The following is a 25,178-nucleotide window of genomic DNA, read 5'->3' as shown; positions in this document are numbered from 1 at the left end:
GCTCTCACCCTACCAAGCAACTGGAGACATTCTAATTCTAAATATCTAGAAATAGCTCCTAGAACTTAATAAATTAGTTAAGGATACTTAATTATCTTTTGTTTTTTCTTAGCTAGCAGCATCAGAAAACTAAGCCATCTGGACACACACTGAGTATACATCTAGTAAGCAGAAGACAACCCACTCGGGGGCAGTATAGTTTCCGGTAGTTTCTCTTTTTCAGTTGTTAAAGTTAGCATAGTAGGTCCTACAAAGATACAAAGTGGTCAAGAGGTGGAAGACCTACAGGCTCTGTACTTTAACAGTGAACCCCGGCGTCAGACCCCATCATCTAAAACTACATCTTGGGTTCCTGAAGCCATGCCTGCTAATGGTGAAAGCTATCCCCGCCCCCAAGCCTCTGCATCGAGAAGAATTAAACTAAGAGTGCACCAACAGAGAAAGACATTAATTAGTAAAAGAAAAGAAAGCTAAAGACAACTAGTAAAAGAAAGTAAAAGAGACACATATAAAGAAAAGGAAAAACACAAAGTAGGAATTTACACATAAAACAATACTTATCTGAAGTGAGTTCTGTAAGACTTGGAGGAATTCTTATTTGATTCACTGTTGAGAGATAAACCACACAAAGAATCAGTTCTTAAAAAATACAAAAAGATACATTACAAACAATACAGACACACAATAAGAAAAAATATTACTTATCTGAACAAATTTGTTCCTTGTTCTTTATATTTTGCTGACTTCTTTTCTGGGAACCTGTTCTAATCGTCTGTTTGGCTGATGAAATACAATAAAGGTATTCTTTATTATATTACCATATTGTCTATGAATTAAATTGTTTATTAATATATATTTATTGATAAACTTTATACAACAACATTTTAAAATAAATACTTTCAATTGCCAGTTTAATTCTTTTAAAAATAAAATCATTTACTTATAAATACAATTTCCATATTTTTGTTTTGTTTCTTATATACATTTTACTTTATTTATTTCTCGGGATTACTTGGGAGACAATATCTGGTGAACTGTACCTAATAATTATTCTAAGGAAATCTCTTTTAACCTTATACACTCGAGCTACTATGACCGTACCATATATCAGTTCATCAGTGGATGTACAGTGCCATGATTTCCTTTAGGGGTCTACAAATTGGAGTATGTCAAGCAATTTTGCTGTGGACTCTTTTTCTGTAACTCAAAAGAAATTATTTTTATAAAATTGGCAAAAGGAAGGTCTTCTGGAAGAGACTTACTCCTTTTTTGTGGAAGAGAGGGGTCTGAGTGGAGATTTTTTGACTCCTTTTGACTAGAGTAGTCAATTCTGCAAGAGTATTCAAACTGAGCCAGAATCATAGGTTGGCCATTCAGTTTGGATCTGCATCTGGCTAGAAAACAAGGCCCAGTGAGTGTTTATTGGCACCTAGGATCCCGATTAAATTCTACACCTCAGGAACATTTCCTCTCCCCGATGCACTGGAAATTGATACCAATGCAGCAGTTCTTGATGCCAATGTTTTTCCAGGAATCAACATTAGGGCCTTTCTGCCAGATGCTAATATGGTTTCAAGCAGAGGCTGGAACTCCATCTGCAAAGCAACCAACGAAGTTGATTCTGATGTTCCAGCACTTGCAGCTCTGTGAACCAAATCTGCCTGTCTCTTCTTTTTCAAAGCCTCTTCATAAATTGCTGATGCCAATATAGCATGGGTAGCAGGAGGAGTGGTTATATCGTCCTTGGTCACTTGAGGAAGATCAATGGCTGGCCCTTTAAAGCTGATGTGAGGGTGGGCTTCCATCTCTGTGAGAACACTTCTGGGGATTTATGGCCATAGCTAGAATCTCCCTGCTCCCAGTGAGAACACTTCTGGGGATTTATGGCCATAGCTAGAATCTCCCTGCTCCCAGCATCATCACGTATTGACTGGGAATGATGCTGGTGCATCTTCACCTTTGCTCATGCTCCTTGATTCTTGTATCCTTTTGTTTCATCAAATGGGGGGAGGGTGCTAGATGATGGTCTACCTCCCTGGCTCTATGGGTGCTTGATGTTGAGGGAGACTGATGCTTCCTCAATGTCGATGCACTGACAATCACCAGTGCAGCTTCTGGGCCCTTCAATGTCAATGCCTCTGATGCAAATGGGCTGGGCTTAGACACAGCAAAGAACTTCTTCATGAGCTCCAGATGGGAATGATGTTGGAGGACTCCTTGATGCTGTCATCCCCCAGGAGGAACATACATTTACCATGGGGATCTATGATAGACATGATAGAATCACACCAAGGGCACTTATTGAAGCTGCTGGCCGCCTTCTGCTTCTTGGGCATCAGCTAAAAAAATGGAATGAGGTAAAATCACAAGACTTGATCTTACAAAATGTCTGACCAATACTGAGGCACCCAGTGGACAAAAAAATGTAAATAAAACTAACTCAAACAAGGGAAACCTACTTAATGAACCTAATAGGAGTGAAAAAGGTGAACCAGGAGGTCCCATGATGATAAACATATAAAAAAGAAATTTCTTTCAGAGCAAACAGAATAATAACCATTCAGCTGCATGGAAAAGCTAGAACTGAGGTGGGTCTGCATGACATCTGTGACATGGTATGACACACACATGCTCAGCGGAGCATGTTAATGTATGTTAATGCTTGTGCATTAACATTGTGCCTTGTATGTTAGAAAGGGGCAGATTTGAAATTGAAACCTGAAAGAGAGCTATTTTGTCTGCTTTCTAGGGCTAAGAATTAAAAAAGAACAGCCAGTCTCCTTAGCCTTTGTTAGTGGGGGTGGGACTAATTGGATTTGGTTTGCCACAGTGTCATGTTCTGGGGAACGGAATCTTTTTGGAGCTGGGATCTTCATGAGCCAGAGCCTTGCTGAAACTAAGTGCAATTTTATTTTGTTACTTACCTGTGCTTAATGTAATAGGGCTTTATATTTGCAAAAGATTGTGCCTAGTCTGTTAGAAAGGGGCAGATTTGAAATTGAAACATGAGAGCTATTTTGTCTGCTTTCTAGGGCTAAGAATTAAAAAAGGATAGCCAGTCTTCCTAGCTATTGTGTATTTCCCTCCCTCCCTCCCTGCCGCTCTACCCACCCACCCCTGGGTTTACTTTCGTATATACTCTTCCCTGGTCTCCTAAATAATTAGCTTCAATTACCTCATCCCCAATTACTTAGTAGTTCCTTACAGCCTAGATATAACTTATACTGTCATATTACTTGTTAATTTGGTTTGCATACTCTGTCTATTAATCTTTACTGGATAACACATACTTTTAGTTCAAATACCTTTAAAAGTCTTTGCTAGGGAGTAACCATACCTTACCTTATATTTAGGATTTTAATTAATCAGAGAGAATGGCTTTAATTCAATGCAACAATTGTGGTGCTTATGTCCCAAGGCCTATCATTTGGAGAACCAAGGGCTGTGTTGCGCCGGGAGTGGACCCTTGGCCCACCAGGAGGCGGAGCTCAGGAGGAGACAGAGACTAGCTGGAGCTTCACCAATAGCAACTCGGGGTTCCCTCAGGTTGAGCCCTTGGTTACCCGGGCCACCTGGTCTTAGGTGGACCTCGCAGGATCTCCTCTAGAGGAAGCACAGGGGCGTGCCCACCACGAAAAAGGGTGCATGGTCGAGGTTCAGAGCAGAATGTCCAGAGGTCACAGGAGGCCAGAACAGGGAGTCCAAGAATATAGTGAGAATCAAGGCCAGAGAATCAGTCCAGAATGGTCAGCCGAAGCAGGGGTCAGTACCATGTAGTCAATCTGGAAGTAGTCAGGCAGAGGTCAAGTTCCATGCAGTGGTCAAGGGTAGTCTGTAATCAGGCAGAGGTTGGTTCCAGGCAGCGATCAAGAGTAGTCAGTAGTCAGGCAGAGGTCGGTTCCAGGCAGCGATCAAGAGTAGTCAGAGAACAGGCAGAGGTCAGATCCAGGCAGCAATCAAGAATGGTCAGGAGCAAGCAAAGGTCAGTACTGTGAGATCAGTCTGGAGGGTACTACCAAGGATGGAGAGACAAAGGAACAGGAGACGCTGGAAGGTAAACTAGACACACCAGAGTGTACGACCCGATTGCCAAGGCACCGTTCAGGGGAACGGGCCTTGCCTTATATACCTGGGTAGCATGATGTCATCAGGGAGTGCCGGGTTTGGGTTTCCCACGCTTGGCCCTTTAAGTAGGATGACATCGGCCATGCGCGTGCCTCAACCCCAACTCCCACAGAGTTATCAGACATCCAGGATCCAAAAATCCAGAATCAACTGGATAATAGTAGGTTCTGGAGAATAAGACTTGTGACAGACATGCAAAGTGAAAATAACAATCAATCAGCTCAAAAAAACAGAAAAGATTCCTAGGAAGTGCAACATAGCAAGGGAGAAAAATTGGAAAGGTATGACTACAAATGCTCGCAGTTTGGGCAATAAAATCCCAGACCTGTAGGCCTTAATGGTCGAGGCAGACTTGGACGTTGTTGCTGTCATGGAGACATGGTTCACGGATTCTCATGACTGGGATACGGCCATACCAGGCTATAACTTGTTAAGGAATGACAGAAAGGACAAAAAGGGGGGAGGAGTAGCACTTCATGTCAAAAATAATATCCAAGCAAGGAAAGTGGGGTAGAGAAGAAGCATTATGAGCCGCCCTAAAAAAAGATGACGGTACATCCATTTTTACTGGAATGGTGTACAGGCCTCCGACTCAAATGGAAGAACTAGACAGAGATCTGATCAAAGACATTATAAAGGTAGGAAAGAAGGGGAAGTGTTGACTGTTGGTGACTTTAAACTGCTGGACGTGGACTGGAGAATCCCTTCTGCAGAATCTAACAAAAGTAGAGAGATAATGGATGCCCTGCAAGAGGCTCTGTTCAAACAAATGGTAATGGAACCCACGAGGGAGGGAGTTTTACTTGACCTAGTGCTCACTAATGGGGATAATGTCTCTAATGTCTGGTGGATGCCCACTTCAGCACCAGTGATCATCAAATAGTATAGTTTGATATTGAAAAAGGATCTGGAGAAGTGTCACAAAGACCCGAGTTTTGAACTTCAGAATAACAGACTTTGTCAAAATGGGGAAATATCTGGAGGCAGAACTTGAAGACTGGGAGAAAATGGGAGAGGTCGAACAAAAGTGGGCCAAACTAAAAGGAGCAATTACAAAAGCAACAAATCTGTATGTTATAAAAGTAAACAAAAGTAAGAGAAATAAGAATCCAATCTGGTTCATAAAGGAGGTGGCTGACCTAATAAAAGCAAAAAAAGCAGCTTTTAAGAAATACAAAGAATCCCAAAAGTGGAACACAGGGAGGATTATCTAGCGAAATTGAGGGAGATGAAAAAAGTAATCAAGAAAGCAAAAAATCAGGCAAAGGAAAGGACTGCCAAGGAGATAAAGCTAGGTGACAAAACATTTTTCAGATATATCAGAGAAAGGAGAAAGGTACATAGTGGTATAGTGAAATTAAAAGGGGATAAGGATCAATGGGTGGAAAGAGATGATGAATTAACAGAAATATTAAACAAATACTTCAGTTCAGTGTTCACTAAAAAAGACCCTGGAGAAAGACCGTCACTTGTTATCAAGACTGTAGAAGGGGATGGAGTAGACAAAACCATTTTCGGAAGATAATGTATAGGAAGAGCTAAGAAAACTGAAGGTGGACAAAGCCATGAGGCCTGATGAAGTTTACCCCAGAATACTGAGGGAACTCAGAGATGTGCTGGCAGGTCCACTGTGTGACCTATTCAATAGATCTTTGGAAAAGGGTGTAGTGCCTAGTGTCTGGAGAAGAGCGGTGATGGTCCCACTTCACAAAAGTGGTAGCAGAGAAGAGGCTGGAAACTACAGGCCAGTTAGCATCACCTCGGTGGTGGGAAAATTAATGGAGACTCTGCTGAAGGAAAGGATAGTAAACTATCTACAATCCGGTAGGTTGCTCGATCAGAAGCTGCATGGATTCACCAGGGGAAGGTCCTGTCAGATGAATCTAATTGATTTCTTTGATGGGGTGACTAGAGAACTGGATCAGGGAAGAGCACTTGATGTAATTTACTTGGATTTTAGTAAAGCTTTTGATACAGTCCCACACAGAAGACTCATCAACAAAATGAGAAGCTTGGGAGTCAGCTCCAAGGTGTTGGCATGGATTACAAACCGATTGATGGATAGAAAACAATGGGTGATGGTAAATGGAACCTACTCTGAAGAGAGAATGGTGTTAAGTGGAGTGCCACAGGGATTGATGTTGGGACCGGTTCTATTCAACATCTTCGTGAGCGACATTGAGGAAGGGATAGAAGGTAAAGTTTGTCTATTTGCGGATGATACTAAGATCTGCAACAGAGTGGACATGCCGGAGGAGTACAGAGAATGAGACGGGATTTAAGGAAGCTGGAAGAGTGGTCGAAGATATGGCAGATGGGATTCAATGCCAAGAAATGCAGATTCATGCATCTGGGGTATGGTGATCCGAAAGAACCATATGCGTTGGAGGGTGAAGGGCTGATGTGCACAGAGCAGGAGAGAGACCTTGAGGTGATAGTGTCTAATGACCTGAAGTCGACGAAACAGTGTGACACAGCGATAGTCAAAGCCAGAAGAATGCTGGGCTGCATAGAGAGAAGAATATCTAGTAAGAAAAGGGAAGTGATAAGCCCCTTGTACAGGTCCTTGGTGAGGCCTTTACCTGGAGTACTGTTTTCAGTTCTGGAGACCATATCTCAAAGGAGACAGAGACAGGATGGAGGTGGTCCAAAGAAGGATGACCAAAATGGTGGGTGGTCTCCATCAAATGACTTATGAGGAGAGGTTGAAGAACCTGAATATGTATATCCTGGAGGAGAGGAGGAGCATGGGTGGTATGATACAGACCTTCAGATACTTGAAAGGTTTTAATGATTCATGGTCGACAACAAACCTTTTCCATTGGAAACAATTTAGTATAACTAGGGGGTCACAATTTGAAACTCCAGGAAAGAAGACTTAGAAACAATGTCAGGAAATATTTCTTCACTGAGAGGGTGGTGGATGCCTGAAATGCCCTTCCGGAGGAAGTAGTGAAGACTAAAATTGTGAAGGATTTCAAAGGGGCATGGGATAAATAAAAAAGCTTAACCGGCATGGAGCGGCAGTTACTATCCTTAAGAGAAACATGGGGGTAACCTGCTGGGCAGACTAGATGGACCATTTTGGTCTTTTTCTGCTGTCATTACTATGTTATTATGTTCTAGAAGATTTGTAGTAATCTTCACTGGCTAGGCTCCATCGGATGATGTTATGTACCTGAGTTGACTATTACATCCTCTTGTTCTCAGAGAAGAGTTCTTCTGCCATCTGTCTCCACTTCTGATTGTTGTGTTTGTGGCATTGCAGACCCTTGGTCGCTGTGGAGATGACTCCGTCCATGGGGAGGGGCCCCGTGGGGAACCACAGCGATAGGCTAAACTCAGATAGCAGACACGGGATGAATGGAAGGCTTTATTGTACTGCTGTAGATAGATGGTATGAAGCAGGAAGGTAAAGCACTGAGGTCCGCGAAGTGCCAATACGTTCAACAGTCTCAGATGTAGAATCTCACCCAGATGTTCAAGAGAGGTGGGGACCCACAGTGCGGGCAACGCCGAGCTTGGTGGGTGGAGTTGGAGCACCAGATCGTAGAGGTACTCACAGGTGTCTTCCTGGTAGTGAGATGGTGGGGCCGAAGGTCCGTGGTACAGGATACATAGACTGGTAGGCCCTCGAGGAGCGAGTACCTGATAGCCCGAAGATCCTGAAAAGAATAAGAGAGAGAGACCCCCGAGGAGCGGGTGTCTTGAGCTTCTAAAGGAAAGAGGCCCTTGGAGTGTAGAGCTGTCTCTAAGCGTGCAGCTTAGAGCGGTCAGAGTAGCTTAACCAAAGTCCTTGCTAACTCAAAGGTGGTATTGAAGCGGAGGCTTTAAATACCTGGAGGTATTGACATCATGCAGTGGGGATGCCCCCGAGGTTCCTGCCATGATGTGTATTTGAGCGTAGGAGATGTGTGCGCGCGTGCCCTAGGAGGCCACGGGAGTGAGCATGGCGGACTGGAACGCCCATGCTAAGCTGGAGTCGCCGAGGCCCTTGGCACTCGGCACCGGAGGCAGTCATTTTGCCCAAGGAGGCAGAAAAGGGAAGAAAAGAGGTAAGGTAGAGCGGTCGCAGCTATCTGCGACCGACGGATGCAACACTAATAAGGCTCAGACATATCTGACTTCTGAATCCCTTCCATTTAGGTATAAGTTCAGGCAAGTCTAAATGCAACTGCTGGCATTACACTTCACCTAAACATTTTCATTTCACTATTGCTTATTTCCATAAAAATGTATTTTCATAGCAATAGAAAAATCATTTTCTCCAAATTTCCAGACTAGTGTAGGCCAGTCCTTGTTACGCGCGTCGGCCGCAGAAGAATTGCGGCTCGGCCCCCTTACTTCTTTCAAGTGAAACCAGTGCCTGGTCCCTCGTTCCTGGCGGTGGTAGGCCACCGGCTCCGTCCTCGGGCCGCCCCTGGTGCCTCCAGCTCAGCTACAGATCCTTGTGCTCTGCGTCAGGCTTCTTCGCGTGGCCCGTGGAGAGACACCACCTCTCAGTGCCATGCCCCTCCCTAGGCTTAAGGCTTAAGTAGGGTCCGCGGTGGGAACTGAGCTGCGGCCCTGGATGATGACGTCAGTTTAGCTCCGGTATTTAGGCCCAGACTCCGCTTCCTAAGATTGCCTTCGCAACAGGTCTCCTCACTGGTCGAGTACTTATTGCCTCCTTGTGATTCTCCAGGTTCCTGATCCTCATTGACTCCTGTTACTGATTTCTTCGTTCCTGTGTTCCTGATCTTCAAACCCTTCCTTGGATTGCCTTTGACTCTACTTTGCCTGACCACGTCATTGACTCTCTCCAATCCCGAACCTCTGCTTTGCCTGACCATGCCGTTAACTCTCTCCAGGCCCAGACCTCTGCATTGCCTATTACGTTGCCTCTCTCCAGACCCAGACCTCTGCATTGCCTGAATACTCCGTTGCTTCTCTCCAGACCCAGACCTCTGCATTGCCTGACTACTCCGTTGCTTCTCTCCAGACCTAGACCTCTGCATTGCCTGACTACTCCGTTGCTTCTCTCCAGACCCAGACCTCTGCATTGCCTGACTTCGCTCTTGACTCTCTCCTCATCTAGTCCTCAGCCTTGTTTGCCACTGCAGCCAGCCCTGACTCCAGCTTGCCCTAAGACGCTTCTTCAGTCTACGTCCTTGACCTGGCCTATTCAGGCTTCAGCCTGCTCTTGCTCAGGTGCCCCCTGTCTGACTTTGGTTCTATTGGCGCCCGGGTCTCCGGGACCCCGCCTTGTCCAATACAGACTGTCATTCTCTCCTGTTGCTGCCTCTGGGCTGACCTTGATCCTTCCATCGACGACGACTGACGGAGGCCCACCTAAGTCCAACCAGCTCCGACACCCAAAGGCTCAACCCGCAGGGAACGAGGGCCAGTATCGGTGAAGCGCCAGCCGGCATCCGTCCATCAGCCCTCTTCGCCTGCCAACAGTGGGGACCCGTAGGATCCTTCCTACGGGTTGCATCAACCCCACCTCGGCCCAAGGGTCCACCTCCGACGCAACAGTCCTGGAAACATTACATTACAGAATGAATTAACCATATCTTCTTAGGATAATTTCATTGCCGCATAAACAGCTGAATGTAGCTTGCCACTGGATCCTCTAGCCCCACAAGGGATATACTTCCTTGTAGGACCCTCTCCTAGCCCATCAGCACTGAAAGGAGTTGAGAGAACAGAAGAGGTGCAATGGGGAGGGGAGAATAAATGATGGTGGAGATTTTATGGGCTGGAGAGGAGGCTGAAGGCTGAAAAGAAAGATCAAGGGTTGCAGGGTAGGAGAAAGAAGAAGGTGGTGGACACAAGGACAGTATCTAAATTCAGAAAGCATGGAAGAGGGATAGGGGATCTCTGAGGCAGTGGCTAGGTTATAGAGCTGAGCAATTGGTTTGGAAAAGCAGACAAGATATGACCCAGGATCACAGTCTGCTGTGATGCCAGGCACTCCCAGCACAACTCTTAGCTGCTGTTGAACAGTTACACCAATACCTAAATGCTGCTAAAAGCTATGCTGGAAGCACCTAGGATTGCCTGTGATCCCAAGCCACATCAGGGCCTATATGAAGGTACGAGGTGATTGTTTTAACGTTTGAGATAGGGGGATGGAAATTAGGCTGGAGGCCCGCGATGATTCTGGTTTGGTATTTGTTGGGGGGGGGGGGGGTGTCTTTTATGGCCACTTAACTGGATATTTAAGTGTCTGCTTATCTAGTTCCCCTTTATCTGCATAAATTTAGACCTAACTGGCCACATTCAAAAGCTGACCGGTAAGGTTTAAAATTATTCAGTTAAAATTAATTGAATAATTTTGATAAGGGATATTCAGTAGGATGTTTAGACCACTGAATTTCTAGCTTTCTGAATAGGACCCCCCTATAAGTTCTAATGGAAATGTAGGAGCTCATGTAGTTGGCAGGCTATGTAGGGGTCTTGGGAAGCTGGATGTTTGGGCTACAGCCACACTACTGTAAACATCTCCTTTAATTTTCTACAATGGAATGTGAAGTCTCTTAACCAGGAGGCTTAGGATTCTGGGTTTCTGGGACTATTTTGTTAGTACTGGAGTCTTCTTATTTTGTTGTTATTTAAAAAGGGATTTTACACGTTACCCTCTTCCAAACTAGGTTCTATAAGTAATATGGGTATTCCCACCCAGTCAATGATGCTCCCAGAGCTTGGGAGGAGAAGCAGGAAGAAATATTTAAAATTATTGTAATCAGGATAATACATTTCAGAATTCAAACAGTTTTATTATTAAATTTAATTAAAAATCAGTTGGCAGTTTAAAAATACAGATGTTAAAAACAATTTACAACAATTTGATGTTTCAGTAGCTTTTAAAGTGCATTGTACTTTAAAACAAATATTAAAATATCAGAATATTGCTACACTAAGGGGCGGATTTTCAAAGGCCCGTGCGCGCCGGCGGCCTATTTTGCATAGGCCGCCGGCGCGCGTAAGTCCCGGGACTTCCTGTCGGGGGCGTGTCGGGATGACGCGGCGTTTAGGGGCGGGGCGCGGCGTTTCGGGGGCGGCGGCATGGGCGTGGTTTCGGCCAGGGGGCGTTCCGGGGGCATGGCCGCGGCCTCCGGAACAGCATCAGGACCGGACCACGGAGCGGGGCAGCCGGCCGACACGCGCAAAGTTACGCCTGCTTTCAGCAGGCGTAACTTTGCCGACAAAGGTAAGGGGGGGGGTTTAGATAGGGCCGGGGGGTGGGTTAGGTAGGGGAAGGGAGGGGAAGGTGGGGGGAGGGCGAAAGAAAGTTCCCTTCGAGGCCGCTCCGAAATCAGAGCGGCCTCGGAGGGAACAGGGAGCGTGCGCAGGTTGCACAAATGTGCACCCCCTCGCGCGTGCCGACCCCGGATTTTATAAGATACGCGCGTATCTTATAAAATCCAGCGTACTTTTGTTCACGCCTGCTGCGTGAACAAAAGTACGCGCTCGCGCAAGTTTTTAAAATCTGCCCCTAAGACACTAACTTCTAAACAGGTTCAAGGGTGCACAAGTGCGCATGTTCGTCAGCACACACCCAGGGACGTGGCCATTTTATAACATGCGTGCATATATGCCCGCATGTTATAAAATATGTGTTCTCATCTGCATGAAATTTTAAGTGGACCAGCCTATGCGTGCATATGCCGCTTCTACCGCGCAAGTGGGGGGAATTTAAAAGACGTGTGCTGACATCATTACCAGTTTTGCCAGTTTGTTCCCAGTTTACCCAGGTAAGGAATAGGACTTCTAAACCCCCCTGGTTTAATAGCCTCCCTTCTCCCGTTTTAACCCTGGCCCTTAAAATCCTGCTGATGTATTTTTTTGTTTTACGATTTACACACCATCCATAGCAGAAGTAATGTTACGCGGCAGGGGACCTCAGATCACGTCTGGGCGCTTAAGTATTTGCACACAGATTTCAAGATGAAATCCAGGAACCCCCATGCTCGCACCCCGCCCCTTTTTCGGAACTTTCATTTGTGTGCATAGCGAGAGATACGCTCACACATGGGTGGCTTTTAAAATCTGCTAGGCGCACATTGGCCCAACTTGTGCACATATCTCCTGGTTTTGGCATACACCGGGCTTTTAAAATTCACCTCTAAGCTAATTTTATTTTTATTTTGAAGAATATTACCTTCAAATAAATACATCCTGCAGGAGAAACTACTGAATAATAAGGTGTCTGATAACTATTGTTTTCTTTTGCATTCCTTTTCTTAGTTTCCAAAATTGTATTACTCTTGTATAATTGAAAACATTGATTTCTTTGTGTTGCTTTTATGTTTTTCAGGGTTTTAAAGAAAAGTAGAATCTTCCTCAGGTAAGTATATCTTTTTTTCTTTTCGGGTTTTCTCTTTCCTTCCTCATGTATATGTATTCTCAACTTTTCTTCTCTTTCCTTTATCTTTCTTTCTCCATATTTGCATATTTAGATTTCGGAAACTGTAGGTCTCTAGTTTGGCCAGACCTGTGATAGTTTTTAAGTGTGCATATTTATTTTTTGAATGCATGAATGTGTCATCTCTGTATGCTAGGGTATACTGTCTCCTCCATTCAGTCTGATCAGAATCTTTCCTTTGAATTCTGGTTCTGAAGTTCTTACTACTTTGACTGTCAAAAATCAATAGGAGACTACCTCCCTTACACAAGAATTTCTGAGTTAGCCAGATAAGATAAACTTATCTGACTAACTTTGGCAGAATATTCTGTGGCAGAGCCATACCACTGAATATATCCAACTATCTTAAAGTTAGCCAGATGAGTTTATTTGGCTAAGTTTAGGATAGCTCTTAGGCATGACCAGAGTTAGCTGGTTAACTTATCTGGCTAACTCTGAATATTGGAGTTAGCCATATACTTATCTAGGTAACTTAACTCTGCCCTAGAATGCCTCAATGTTATCCGACAAAATTTTAGCTGGAGAGTGAGTTATCCTGCTAAAATTTACCCAGATAAGTGAACAAAATATTCAAAAAGTCAACATTTATCTGGATAACTCACACGTTATCTGGCTAAATGCCAATGAGTATGGCCCCCACTCTGTTTCCTATAGATATACAAAATAAAAGATAATTAATATTTCCTGGCTAAGATATTTTTAAGTGAGAATAGATATCTCTCATTCACAAACTCACTCTTCATTTTCTTGTTCTATATTTAATTGAGATTTACTTTGCTGGATTCCAGTTTGTTTCAGGGTTATAGCATGTTTAGGACTCCCTTTGAAATTTCTGTGACTTGTCACAGTATGAAATACTACTCTGCTCCCTTAAAGATTAAGCCTCATGTTGAGCCTCAGCTGCATTAAAATTCTTTTCTTTTTTAAAATATCTCTGCTTCAAACTCTTTCTGGCTTTTGGATTTCAGCCTGCAGCTGAAACAATTTCAGCAGCAAGTATTACTCATAATCTCCTCTATAAAAATATCTGCTCTATTAGAACATTTTCCTCTGCCTAAATGGCTCTAGTGTTCTCAGCATTTTTAGTACGTTTTAGAGATAACATACTCCTGCTTCAAATTCTTTTCCAGTCCCTCTGTTTTTTTTTTTATATTCAGGGATTTATCTAACAGCAGCAGTCAGGTCTATCCCCAACACTTTACAAGCCTGAATCATTTCCAGGTTTATATCCAATTCTCTAGAGAAAATGATTTGTCTCTGGGTTTGGGCTACAATCTCAAAAAGAAATTCTCCTTCACTCAGGACTTTGTTCATTCGCTATGGGAATATATCTCACTTCCAAATGTACTCTCTTTCAAATGCACTTTGTCTCTCTTTCTAGAAACAGGATAAAACTGTCCCACATCCCTGTTTCAATCAGTTATTTTTAGATAATCTATCTCTTACCTTTTCAGTCAGGTTGAAATGTTCATAAAAGAAAATTACTATACGTCAAACGTTTTTAATACTGTTCTCACTTTTACTGTAACTTTTGACTGTGTTTCAACCAAATTTTCTGAGAACTGGTACAGAGACACTTTTCTACGCTCTTTTCTTCTCAGTTTCTCAACTGTCATCTCCAAATTGTCATACACAGACAGCTTATAGTAATAGTATGCAGATGATGTCACTAAAAAATAGTTCTTAATTAAACCTCTATCATGGCACCTGACTAATAAACCATGCCCGTTCTGAATACCCTGTTAGATATAAGAGCATCCTTTATTTTCCATTTACATTTTTTAAAACACTCAATAAGTCTCCAAATTTTTCTCAAAGGTGAATACTATGATCCCCCATGTATCCTTCCACTCTCCCTTGCAGACGAACAGCACTGCCATGAAGAATTGCTAGCTGGCTTGAGCCTGCCTGCTTAGAATCTTTTTGTTATGGAAATATGCAAATAGAGCCTTGCAAAGGAATGACATGCAACCTGGAAACATTTTAGTCACTGTAAGTATTGCCATTAGTCCCCTGTACAATGAAACATTCCATTCTGTCAACCTGCTCTATGGCTTTCATTACCAACGCTTTCTCCAGTTTATTCCCACCAGTGGGAGTCTTCCTGCAGTGATTTCAGCAGTGGTGCTGCATTCTATTTTCAGGTTTGCCTGGCTTTAAACTTTTCCTCCAGGATCTTGTAATGTGCGGAGGGGCTTTAAACTTTTCCTCCAGGATCTTGTAAGGTGCGGAGAATGCAGGGGAGCCTTGGACACAAGGCTCCCCTGCATTCTCTTTTGCCTCTGTTTATTATTTTTATTTGAAATCTCCCAGTGGCTAGCGGTAGCGGCACAACAACCCAGTTCTCACTTTCAGGTTCACAGCCGCCTCATCGCCCCTTCAGCCTCTAATGTGACTGCAGAAGCTTGTAAAAAAAATGTTTCCTGACACCTCCTTGGCACCAGCCTTGGCTCAAGCCAGCAGCGAGAGCCACCTATAGGCATGCCAGTCACTGCACAACATCCCCTTTAAAATACTTCAGCAGCAGGAGCTTCAAAGACAGACTTTTTGTTTCTCCATTAGACCGTCCCAGCTCAATTCTGCAGCAGCAGAGCAAACCTACCTACTGCTCCCTCTCTCTGCGGAAAGTGCATGCTTTATCGTCGCCACCAACAAAACAGCTTGCTTCAATAAAGGCCCTGCACTGCAGTCCTGTCCCTGCCCCCCTGTGGTGCCAGCACCGGCCACCTCTCTCCACCACTGTAATTTGTTTTACTTATTTACACTAGTATTGCTGGCTACTTAGATTCTATATATTTATGGGAAATGTATATATAAAACACAAGAAGGCTTGTTAAAAAAAAAAAAACTGAGAAGATTTGGTGGTAAATTTATACAAACTAAAAATACAAGAAAAAAAACAAACCATAAGCCAAAAAAACCCTCCCCATTTAAATAGGAAAAATAGGGGGAGGCACATGAAAAAAACTGAGCTAAAAATATAGGAAATAATATAAGAGCAAAAAAAAAAAAAAAGAGGGTCAACGTTCATATCACAACATTATGCCAATAAGAATAGATAAATCTAACCATGATTAACATGGAAGTCCAAGTAAGACATCAATTATGAAAGTTCAAAGTATACAAATTTCACATTTAAATGTGTCACTATACATTTACATGGGTAAGAACATAAGAACATAAGAAAATGCCATACTGGGTCAGACCAAGGGTCCATCAAGCCCAGCATCCTGTTTCCAACAGTGGCCAATCCAGGTACCGAAGAATAAACTGTGCACCAAGGGCCAAGACCTCCTGGCGCATAGCAAGAAACTTTTTCCTACACTCATGTCTCTCTGGTAATATCTGGATAAATCCAAATCTTTTGACTAAAGAAGGTCTATTATGAAAAAGCACTTTTAACACAGAATGACGATCCTGTGAAAAGACAAAGGATACCGGAAGTGTCCCAAAATTTGTTACTTGAATTTCTCCTAAGGTTTCCAAAAACTAAGTTCAACTCTTGTCCCAATCTTTGATCCCCGAGGTCGCCTCTGCATCGAAATGTGAGGTAATAAGCCTTAGCATTAAGAGGCAATGCGCCGAGGGTATTTATTATTTAGGTTATTTTGTTTTTTATTTCTTGTATTTTTAGCTCACTTCTTTTCATTTCACTCAAAGTGAGTTACATTCAGGTACAGTAAATATTTCCCCAAATCCCCAGAGGGCTCACAATATAAATATACACAATATTACACATGCACACCCTTAAAGACTGAAGGAAATGTTTATTACAGAACCTTGTGGTTAGGCATGTGAAAGGAGAGTGCTGAAGGGAATTAAATAGGGATCTTGTATGCTCTTCTATTCAAGATGGTGGCGTACAAAAAAGGAAAATAAAAAGTCTATCCTGAATAAGGAGAAATTGAGCATCTTGAATCTTTCGATGGGAGGAAGATGGGTAATGCTGCCGTGTTGTCTGTGATTTTATACCATTCCCTTTGAATAACTCTCTGCAGGTCTGTGCTGCCTAAGCCCTAAGATATTCTCTGGAGGGACTTGCTGATGTATACCCATGTGGCTATAACTTGCCTCTCAACCCCCTTTCCACTGAGTGGCAGTATCACTATGTGCCATATTTCTACAATCTAGACACATGCAACAAGAAGTTCCACCTTCTTGTCACACAGCAACCTCATATTTAGGACACAGAGAGGAAGAGAAAGTACTGTCATATGCCCACTTACCTGGCATACCTGAAGAGAGAGTTACATACATATTCTCTTTTCTTTAAAACACTTCTTTATACAGAATGAATAATCTTAACAACTAGATACATTTTGTTTACTATTTTATTACTATTGTTAGTAATTTTTCTTTCATTTTCACGTGAACTATCTTATTAATACAACTGAATAAAATGTTATAGATTAAAAGGTGAATTTTCAAAAGATGTGCAATCCAGTGGGAGCACTGAGAGGAGAGGATCACCTTGCTGGTGGCTGAAAGGAATCAGTAAGTTTTTGCTTGGGACATTGTCTTTTTTAAAATTATTGGGGCAATGTTAACTATTTGGGAATATTATTTAGTGTGTTTGTGTTTCAGTAAGGCAGCGAATAAACAGAAGTTAGACTGTATTTTTAAATAGTCAGTCAGTAAGGCAGCTAGTAAGCAGTAGTTAGTGTGTTTATTTTGAATAGTCTGTAAGGCAGTAGGAAGCAGAAGTAAGAGTGCTTGTATATTAAAAACAAAAAAGAAAAAAGTAGCCAGAAGCTAGAAATAAGCTAGGAGGAGTGTATACCTAAGTAAAAAGGTTGAAAAGTTCAGCACTCACCTTGGAAAGGTGTTAAGGTAGTGTGATTTGGTTTGATTAGGTACCAACATTTGTTAATCAAGAGAGCAGTGAGTCACTCTGGTTGACTAACTGAAGTTAGACTGTTCATTTTTCCCAACCCTCCCATCCCTCACCCACCCACCCCTAGCTCATCCTTTAATTTATAGGCAGGTGCCACTTTCAAAAAAACAAAAAAAACCCTTATTGAGAGTTTGATCATTCCCCTGTAGGCCACTACTAGACATATAGGGGTACATTTTCAAAGGGTTACACGCGTAACCCCGAAAACCTGCCCCTGCGCGCACCGAGCCTATTTTGCATAGGCTCAGCGGCGCGCACAAGCCCCGGGACGCACATATGTCCCGCGGCTTTGAAAAAAGGGTGGAAAGGGGCAGGGTCTTGGGCGTGGCGCCGAGCCGGGGCAGTCCCAAGTCCTCCGGCACAGCGGCCTGGCGGCGCACGCAAGATATGCCTGCAAGAGGCAGGCGTAAAAAATAAAATAAGGTAGGGAGGGGATTTAGGTAGGGCTGGAGGGTGCGAAAGAAAAGTTCCCTCCAAGGCCGCACCAATTTCGGCGCGGCCTTGGAGGGAACGGGAAAAGCCATCGGTGCTCCCCTAGGGCTCGGTGCGTGCAAGGTGCACAAGTATGCACCCCCTTGCACGCGCCGACCCCAGATTTTATAACATGCGCGTGGCAGTGCGCGCATGTTATAAAATCGGGTGTACATTTGTGCGTGCCGGGTAGCGCGCACGAACGTACCCCGCGTGCGTAGGATTAAAAATCTGCCCCATAGTGAATTCATGAATACATTTAAAGGACATTAATTAGACACATTCCTACTCCCATAGCAACCTAAAACTTAAGTAGGAACTGAACAAATTTGAGATGAAGGCAGCAGTCCAGCAGCAAGAGGGAGGCTTCCCAGTCTTTTGCAGCGAGTGTCACATGTATGATTTTTTACCCGCCGGTGAGAAATTGTACATGTGAATGTGATGCAAAGAGCTCCTGGCTCTCAGAGAACGAGTCCGATCTCTGGAGGCTAGAGTGGCAGACCTGGAGGAGCTGAGGCAGACAGAGAGGTATATAGATGAAACCTTCAGGGACATAGTAGCCAAGTCCCAACTTCAGACTGGCAGCTCTGGTGCTGCCTTGGAGGAAGAAGGACTCATGATTGGAGAGCACCAACCAGGTGTAGCAGGAAAGGATCCTGTAGCAAGGACCTGCTCTCCAGGTGATGCATTGTCCTTTCGCACCGAAGATATCTCCCCAAGGCCTACTGCCCAGGAGAGAAGGGTTAGGTTGGCCGTCATAATTGTTGATTCAATTATTAGGAATGTAGACAGCTGGGTGGCTGGTGGGCATGAGGATCGCCTGGTAACATGCCTACCTAGTGCGAAGGTGGCGGACCTCATGCGTCTCCTAGATAGGATTTTAGATAGTGCTGGGGAGGAGCTGGCTGTCGTGGTACATGTGGGCACTAATGACATAGGAAAATGTGGGAGGGAGGTTCTGGAAGCCAAATTTAGGCTCTTAGATAGAAAGCTTAAATTCAGAACCTCCAGGGTAGCATTTTCTGAAATGCTCCCTATTCCATGCGCAGGTCACCAGAGGCAGGCAGAGCTCTGGAGTCTCAATGTGCGGATGAGACGATGGTGCAAGGAAGAGGGATTCAGTTTTGTTAGGAACTGGGGAACCTTTTGGGGAAGGGGGAATCTCTTCTGAAGGGATGGGTTCCACCTTAACCAGGGTGGAACCAGACTGCTGGTGCTAACCTTTAAAAAGGAGATTGTTCTAGTTTAAAAGCTGCTCTAACGGGAAAGCTGTCAGTCATTCAGCAGTGCATGGTTCGGAGAGAGGTATCTTCAAAGGATACTAATGATGCATTAGAATTAGGGCATCCCGACAGTGAGGTTCCAATAATAAGAAAAGTAGTCCAAGTGCCTTTAACTAAAAATTCACTTGAGCTAAAAAATTCTAACTTATCCCTATCAATTAAAAAGCAGAATGAAAATACAAACAAAAAACAAACTTTGAAATGTTTGTATGCTAATGCCAGAAGTCTAAGAAGTAAGATGGGAGAATTCGAATGTATAGCAGTGAATGATGACATAGACTTAATTGGAATCTCAGAGACATGGTGGAAAGAGGATAACCAATGGGACAGTGCTATACCGGGGTACAAATTATATCACAATGACAGAGAGGAGCAGCTGGGAGGTGGTGTGGCGCTTTAGGTCCGGGATAAACATCCTGCATGAGACTGAATGCACAATTGAGTCTTTTTGGATAGAAATCCCTTGTGTGTTGGGGAAGACTATGGTGAAAGGAGTATACTACCGTCCACCTGGTCAAGATGGTGAGGCGGACAGTGAAATGCTAAGAGAAATTAGGGAACCTAACCAAATTGATAGTGCGGTAATAATGGGAGATTTACCCAGTCAATATTAGGGTAATTGAAATGTATCATTGGCACATGCTAGAGATATAAAGTTCCTGGATGGAATAAATGACATTTTTATGGAGCAATTGGTTCAGGAACCGACAAGAGAGGGAGCAATTTTAGATCTAGTTCTCAGTGGAGCACAGGATTTGGTAAGAGAGGTAAAGGTGGTGGGGCCGCTTGGCAATAGTGATTGTAATATGATCAAATTTGAATTAATGCCTGGAAGGGGGACAGTAAGCAAATCCACAGTTCTCGTGCTAAACTTTCAAAAGGGAAACTTTGATAAAATGAGAAAAATTGTTAGAAAAAACCCGAAAGGAGCAGCTACAAAGGTAAAAAGAGTGCAAGAGGTGTGGTCATTGTTAAAAAATATCATCATAGAAGCACAGTCCAGATGTATTCCACACAATAAAAAAGGTGGAAAGAAGTCAAAATGATTACCGGCATGGTTAAAAGGGGAGGTGAAAGAAGCTATTTTAGCCAAAAGATCTTCATTCAAAAATTGGAAGAAGGATCCAACAGAAGAAAATAGGATAAAGCATAAGCATTGGCAAGTTAAACGTAAGACATTGATAAGAAAGGCTAAGAGAGAATTTGAAAAGAAGTTGGCCGTAGAGGCAAAAACTCACAGTAAAAACTTTTTAAAATATATCCGAAGCAGAAAGCATGTGAGGGAGTCAGTTGGACCGTTAGATGATCGAGGGGTTAAAGGGGCAATTAGAGAAGATAAGGCCATCGCGGAAAGATTAGATGATTTTTTTGCTTTAATGTTTACTGAAGAGAATGTTGGGGAGGTACCAGTACAGGAGAACGTTTTCATGGGTAATGATTCAGATGGACTGAACCAAATCACGGTGAGCCTAGAAGATGTGGTAGGCCTGATTGACAAACTGGAGTAGTAAATCCCTGGACTGGGTGGTATACACCCCAGAGTTCTGAAGGAACTAAAAAATGAAATTTCAGACCTATTAGTAAAAATTTGTAACCTATCATTAAAATCATCTATTGTACCTGAAGACTGGAGAATAGCTAATGTAACCCCAATATTTAAAAAGGGCTCCAGGGGCGAACTGGGAAATTACAGAACGGTTAGCTTGACTTCAGTGCCAGGAAAATTAGTGGAAAGTGTTCTAAATATCAAAATCACAGAACATATAGAAAGATATGGTTTAATGGAACAAAGTCAGCATGGCTTTACCCAAAGCATGTCTTGCCTCACTAATCTGCTTCACTTTTTTGAAGGCGTTAATAAACATGTGGATAAAGGTGAACCGGTGGATGTAGTGTACTTGGATTTTCAGAAGGCGTTTGACAAAGTTCCTCATGAGAGGCTTCTAGAAAAAGTAAAAAGTCATGAGATAGGTGGCGATGTCCTTTCGTGGATTACAAACTGGTTAAAAGACAGGAAACAGTGAGTAGGATTAAATGGACAATTTTCTCAGTGGAAGGGAGTGGGCAGTGGAGTGCCTCAGGGATCTGTATTTGGACCCTCACTTTTCAAAATATTTATAAATGATCTGGAAAGAAATACGACGAGTGAGGTAATCAAATTTGCAGATGATACAAAATTGTTCAGAGTAGATAAATCACAAGCAGATTGTGATAAATTGCAGGAAGACCTTGTGAGACTGGAAAATTGGGCATCAAAATGGCAGATGAAATTTTATGTGGACAAGTGCAAGGTGATGCATATAGGGAAAAATAACCCATGCTATAGTTACACAATGTTAGGTCCATATTAGGTGCTACCAGCCAAGAAAGAGATCTAGGTGTCATAGTGGATAACACATTGAAATCGTCGGTTCAGTGTGCTGCGGCAGTCAAAAAAGCAAACAGAATGTTGGGAATTATTAGGAAGGAAATGGTGAATAAAATGGAAAATGTCATAATCGCTCCATGGTGAGACCACACCTTGAATACTGTGTACAATTCTGGTCACCGCATCTCAAAAAAGATATAATTGCGATGGAGAAGGTACAGAGAAGGGCTACCAAAATGATAAGGGGAATGGAACAACTCCCCTATGAGGAAAGACTAAAGAGGTTAGGACTTTTCAGCTTGGAGAAGAGATGGCTGAGGGGGGATATAATAGAGGTGTTTAAAATCATGAGAGGTCTAGAATGGGTAGATGTGAATCGGTTATTTACTCTTTCGGATAATAGAAAGACTAGGGGGGCACTCCATGATGTTAGCATGTGGCACATTTAAAACTAATCGGAGAAAGTTCTTTTTTACTCAACGCACAATTAAACTCTGGAATTTGTTGCCAGAGGATGTGGTTAGTGCAGTTAGAGTAGCTGTGTTTAAAAAAGGATTGGATAAGTTCTTGGAGGAGAAGTCCATTTCCTGCTATTAATTAAGTTGACTTAGAAAATAGCCACTGCTATTACTAGCAACAGTAACATGGAATAGACTTAGTTTTCGGGTACTTGCCAGTTTCAATTGGCCTGGATTGGCCTCTGTTGGAAACAGGATGCTGGGCTTGATGGACCCTTGGTCTGACCCAGTATGGCATGTTCTTATGTTAAAATAATAGCCCTTGTGCACATAAAATGGTATTTAAGTGAATATATTTGCTTATATCGGGGACTGCAAAGAAACTTGTGCATGAAAAAAGGGGTGGGCCAGGGGTATTCCAGAGTGGGGCCAACAATTAAACACATAAGCATACCTGGGAATTCTCCGGACTTAGCCCGGAGACTCCGGAAATTTAGACAAATTTCCGTGTCTCCGGGCAGGACGATAAAATCTCCGGGCCGTTGCTATTTCCACACCTCTCACGGCACACGTGCTGGAGCCACTGTATTTCCATGCATGCGCATTGCAAAAGCTGGAAGGCTTCAATCAGTGTGTGTGTGAGAGAGAAAGAAAGAGAGAACTATAAGAAGGCAAACACGATGACTATATATACTCCACAGTAAGAGCACACTTTCAACTCAGGGTGGGTGGTTTGGGCAGGGTTTCATTGGTCTGCCTGATGAATTGATGATTAATATTAAATACTGATACTTATTATATTGATTGAATAATAGTGAATTGAATAATAGTGATGAATTGATGATTAAAACAATGATTATGAATATATGAATGATAATTAATGATGGTGATAAATGGCCACTCCCCCCCCCTAATCTTGAGAAATCCTAGGGTGAAGCAGGATTCCAAAGTTCCCAGGTATGCACATAAGTTGTTATTTTACAACCTGCCAATGTTGCACGCATAAGCCTTTCCTTTGCATACATTTACTCCTGCTCGATATCTGGTGAAAGTGATTGTTAACATTTCAAAAGTAAAAAAAAAATGACTGGGTGGGGGTCTGGGTGAAATGTGGGGACCTCAGGCTGAAGAGTCAGGAGGGTCTTCATTTGCCAGGTGCATCTTATAAAATCCCCTGACTTGTGCATTTTACGGTGGGGTAAAAGCATCTAAATAAAACGAGTAAAATCTATTCATGTATTCCCTTAAAATTTGAAGTACAAATACAAGTTTTTATCATTTTTGCACCCATATCTGGCTAAATTCTGACATATCCGGCTAAGAAGTGCTTTTGCTGCCACTTGGACAAATTTTAACTTATCCGGATAAATAGCACTTTTATTTTAGACTTATCCAGCTATCTTACATACCTGGATGAGTCTGAAAAGCTTTACTCAGACGGACAAGTAGCGCTTCTCAGATTTCTGGCTAAGGGCTGCTACTTAGACACATGAATTGGAATTTATCTGGAGAAGTACCACTACTTTTCCGCATAAGTCAAAACTTGTGAGGCTCACGGTTTTTACATATGTAGTATGTATATGTGCATATGTGCTCGTATTTTATAACCTGCACATATCATTTGTGTGCTGGTTATAAATACTATTGTAAATTACCGTGCGCCAATATATACGCATATATGGGTGCAAGCGAGCAGTTCTGAAAGTTATCCTCCCTGATGATGAAATCATAGTTTATTTTCTGAATTGGTTTTCATCTAGTAAAGCAGTTATGCCATAATTTTGCAAAGTTCTTCCTTTTTAGGGAAGGCTTAAGCTTTGCTGATTCAGATTCTTTTTTTTTTTTTTTTTTAATTGAAATTTGAGGTCACAGTTGCTTTGGGGTGATGTAACTTCTAATCAGAAATATATTAAATAAGCAGAAAAAGTCTGATGGCTCTGCTTTTAAGGATGGCATCAGGATTACCAATAGCCAGAGAGGAACTGAAGCAGAGTTAACCACATTAAGACTCAGGAATCAAGCATGACATTAAAGAAAACCTTGCACAAAACAAAAATTACTATTTACTTTCACAGTGTCACATAAAGTGCCTAGACTGTGCACGTGAGGGTGCGCAGCTCTCTCTCTTGTTTTCCTAATTAATTATTTTCAAAATAAGATCAATGTGAGCAAATAGAACTAGATCTGCAAGCATGTACTTTTCCAGGACCCAGGGTGCTGCTGTGCATGTCTCCAGGAATACATGGGAGGAGGGGGAGCTATGAGGGAAAGAAACTGTTGTTTGAATGTGTGTGTGTGTGTGTGTGTGTGTGTGTGGGAGGGGGGGGGGGCTGGAAGGGGGAAGGGATATGAAGGTGAAAGACTATGGGGAAGGGAGGAGATGTGTAGACAAAGAAGCAGGGGGTGGGTGCAGGGGAAAAGATATTAGGAAGAGGAGTTATGTGCAAAGGGGAAAGGACTTTTTTTAAGCGAGAGAATCACATTTTCCTGCGGTCCTCTAGAGCAGAGCTTCTTAACCTTTTTTTCTCTTGGGACACACCTGGTAGATAATGCTTTCAGGTGTGACACTCTGAACACTTGACCATCACGGGGCTAAATGTAAACATATACTCTGCCTCCACAGGAACCTGCCCCCTTCCCCAAACAATGGATGCAGAGCAGAACTAGGATATTTCTGTTGCGCCCGGTCACTGTAGAGATTACTTACCTGATAATCTCGTTTTCCTTAGTGTATGCAGATGGACTCAAAACAAGTGGGTATAGTGTGTTTGTGCTAGCAGTTGGAGACGGATCTGACGTCAGCACGGGTACATATACCCCCACAGGAAGTGAAGCAACTCAGTAATCTTCCTTGCAAAGCTGTTATAGCTATATGAGTACTGACCGATCGATTAAGTACACGGGATTACCCTAACCGTTTGATAGTAGCTGGAGACCGCCAGGATTCTCAACCGGAAGGCGTCGACACCTGGCAAGGTGGATGCCCTATGTAGTAAAACATGGCTTACCTGGAGCCTGTGAAATCCCATGTATACCGGCAGCTGGGCGGGATGCTGAGTCCATCTGCATACACTAAGGAAAACGAGATTATCAGGTAAGTAATCTCTACATTTCCTAGCGTGTAGCAGATGGACTCAAAACAAGTGGGATGTACAAAAGCTACTCCTGG

At 43.0% G+C, this 25,178-nt stretch overlaps 1 protein-coding gene and 1 long non-coding RNA gene across 2 annotated transcripts in view; both read left to right on the top strand.

The window, feature by feature from the left end:
• The window catches only part of LOC115073098, a 130,776-nt gene extending 118,320 nt beyond the window's left edge, over positions 1-12,456 (top strand). Inside the window, exon 4 of the long non-coding RNA XR_003851929.1 lies at positions 12,428-12,456. This is a non-coding gene — a long non-coding RNA (uncharacterized LOC115073098). The remainder of the gene's footprint in view (positions 1-12,427) is intronic.
• Positions 12,457-14,406: 1,950 nt separating this feature from the next.
• AP3S1 (adaptor related protein complex 3 subunit sigma 1) overlaps positions 14,407-25,178 on the top strand; it is a 234,635-nt gene continuing 223,863 nt past the window's right edge. Inside the window, exon 1 of the mRNA XM_029571224.1 lies at positions 14,407-14,527. Within this exon, the coding sequence (XP_029427084.1) occupies positions 14,501-14,527 (27 nt within the window). The 5' untranslated portion in view covers positions 14,407-14,500. The remainder of the gene's footprint in view (positions 14,528-25,178) is intronic.

The sequence above is a fragment of the Rhinatrema bivittatum genome, chromosome 1, assembly GCF_901001135.1.
Source record: "Rhinatrema bivittatum chromosome 1, aRhiBiv1.1, whole genome shotgun sequence".
Taxonomy (NCBI): domain Eukaryota; kingdom Metazoa; phylum Chordata; class Amphibia; order Gymnophiona; family Rhinatrematidae; genus Rhinatrema; species Rhinatrema bivittatum.
This window is presented reverse-complemented; position numbering and strand designations above follow the sequence as displayed.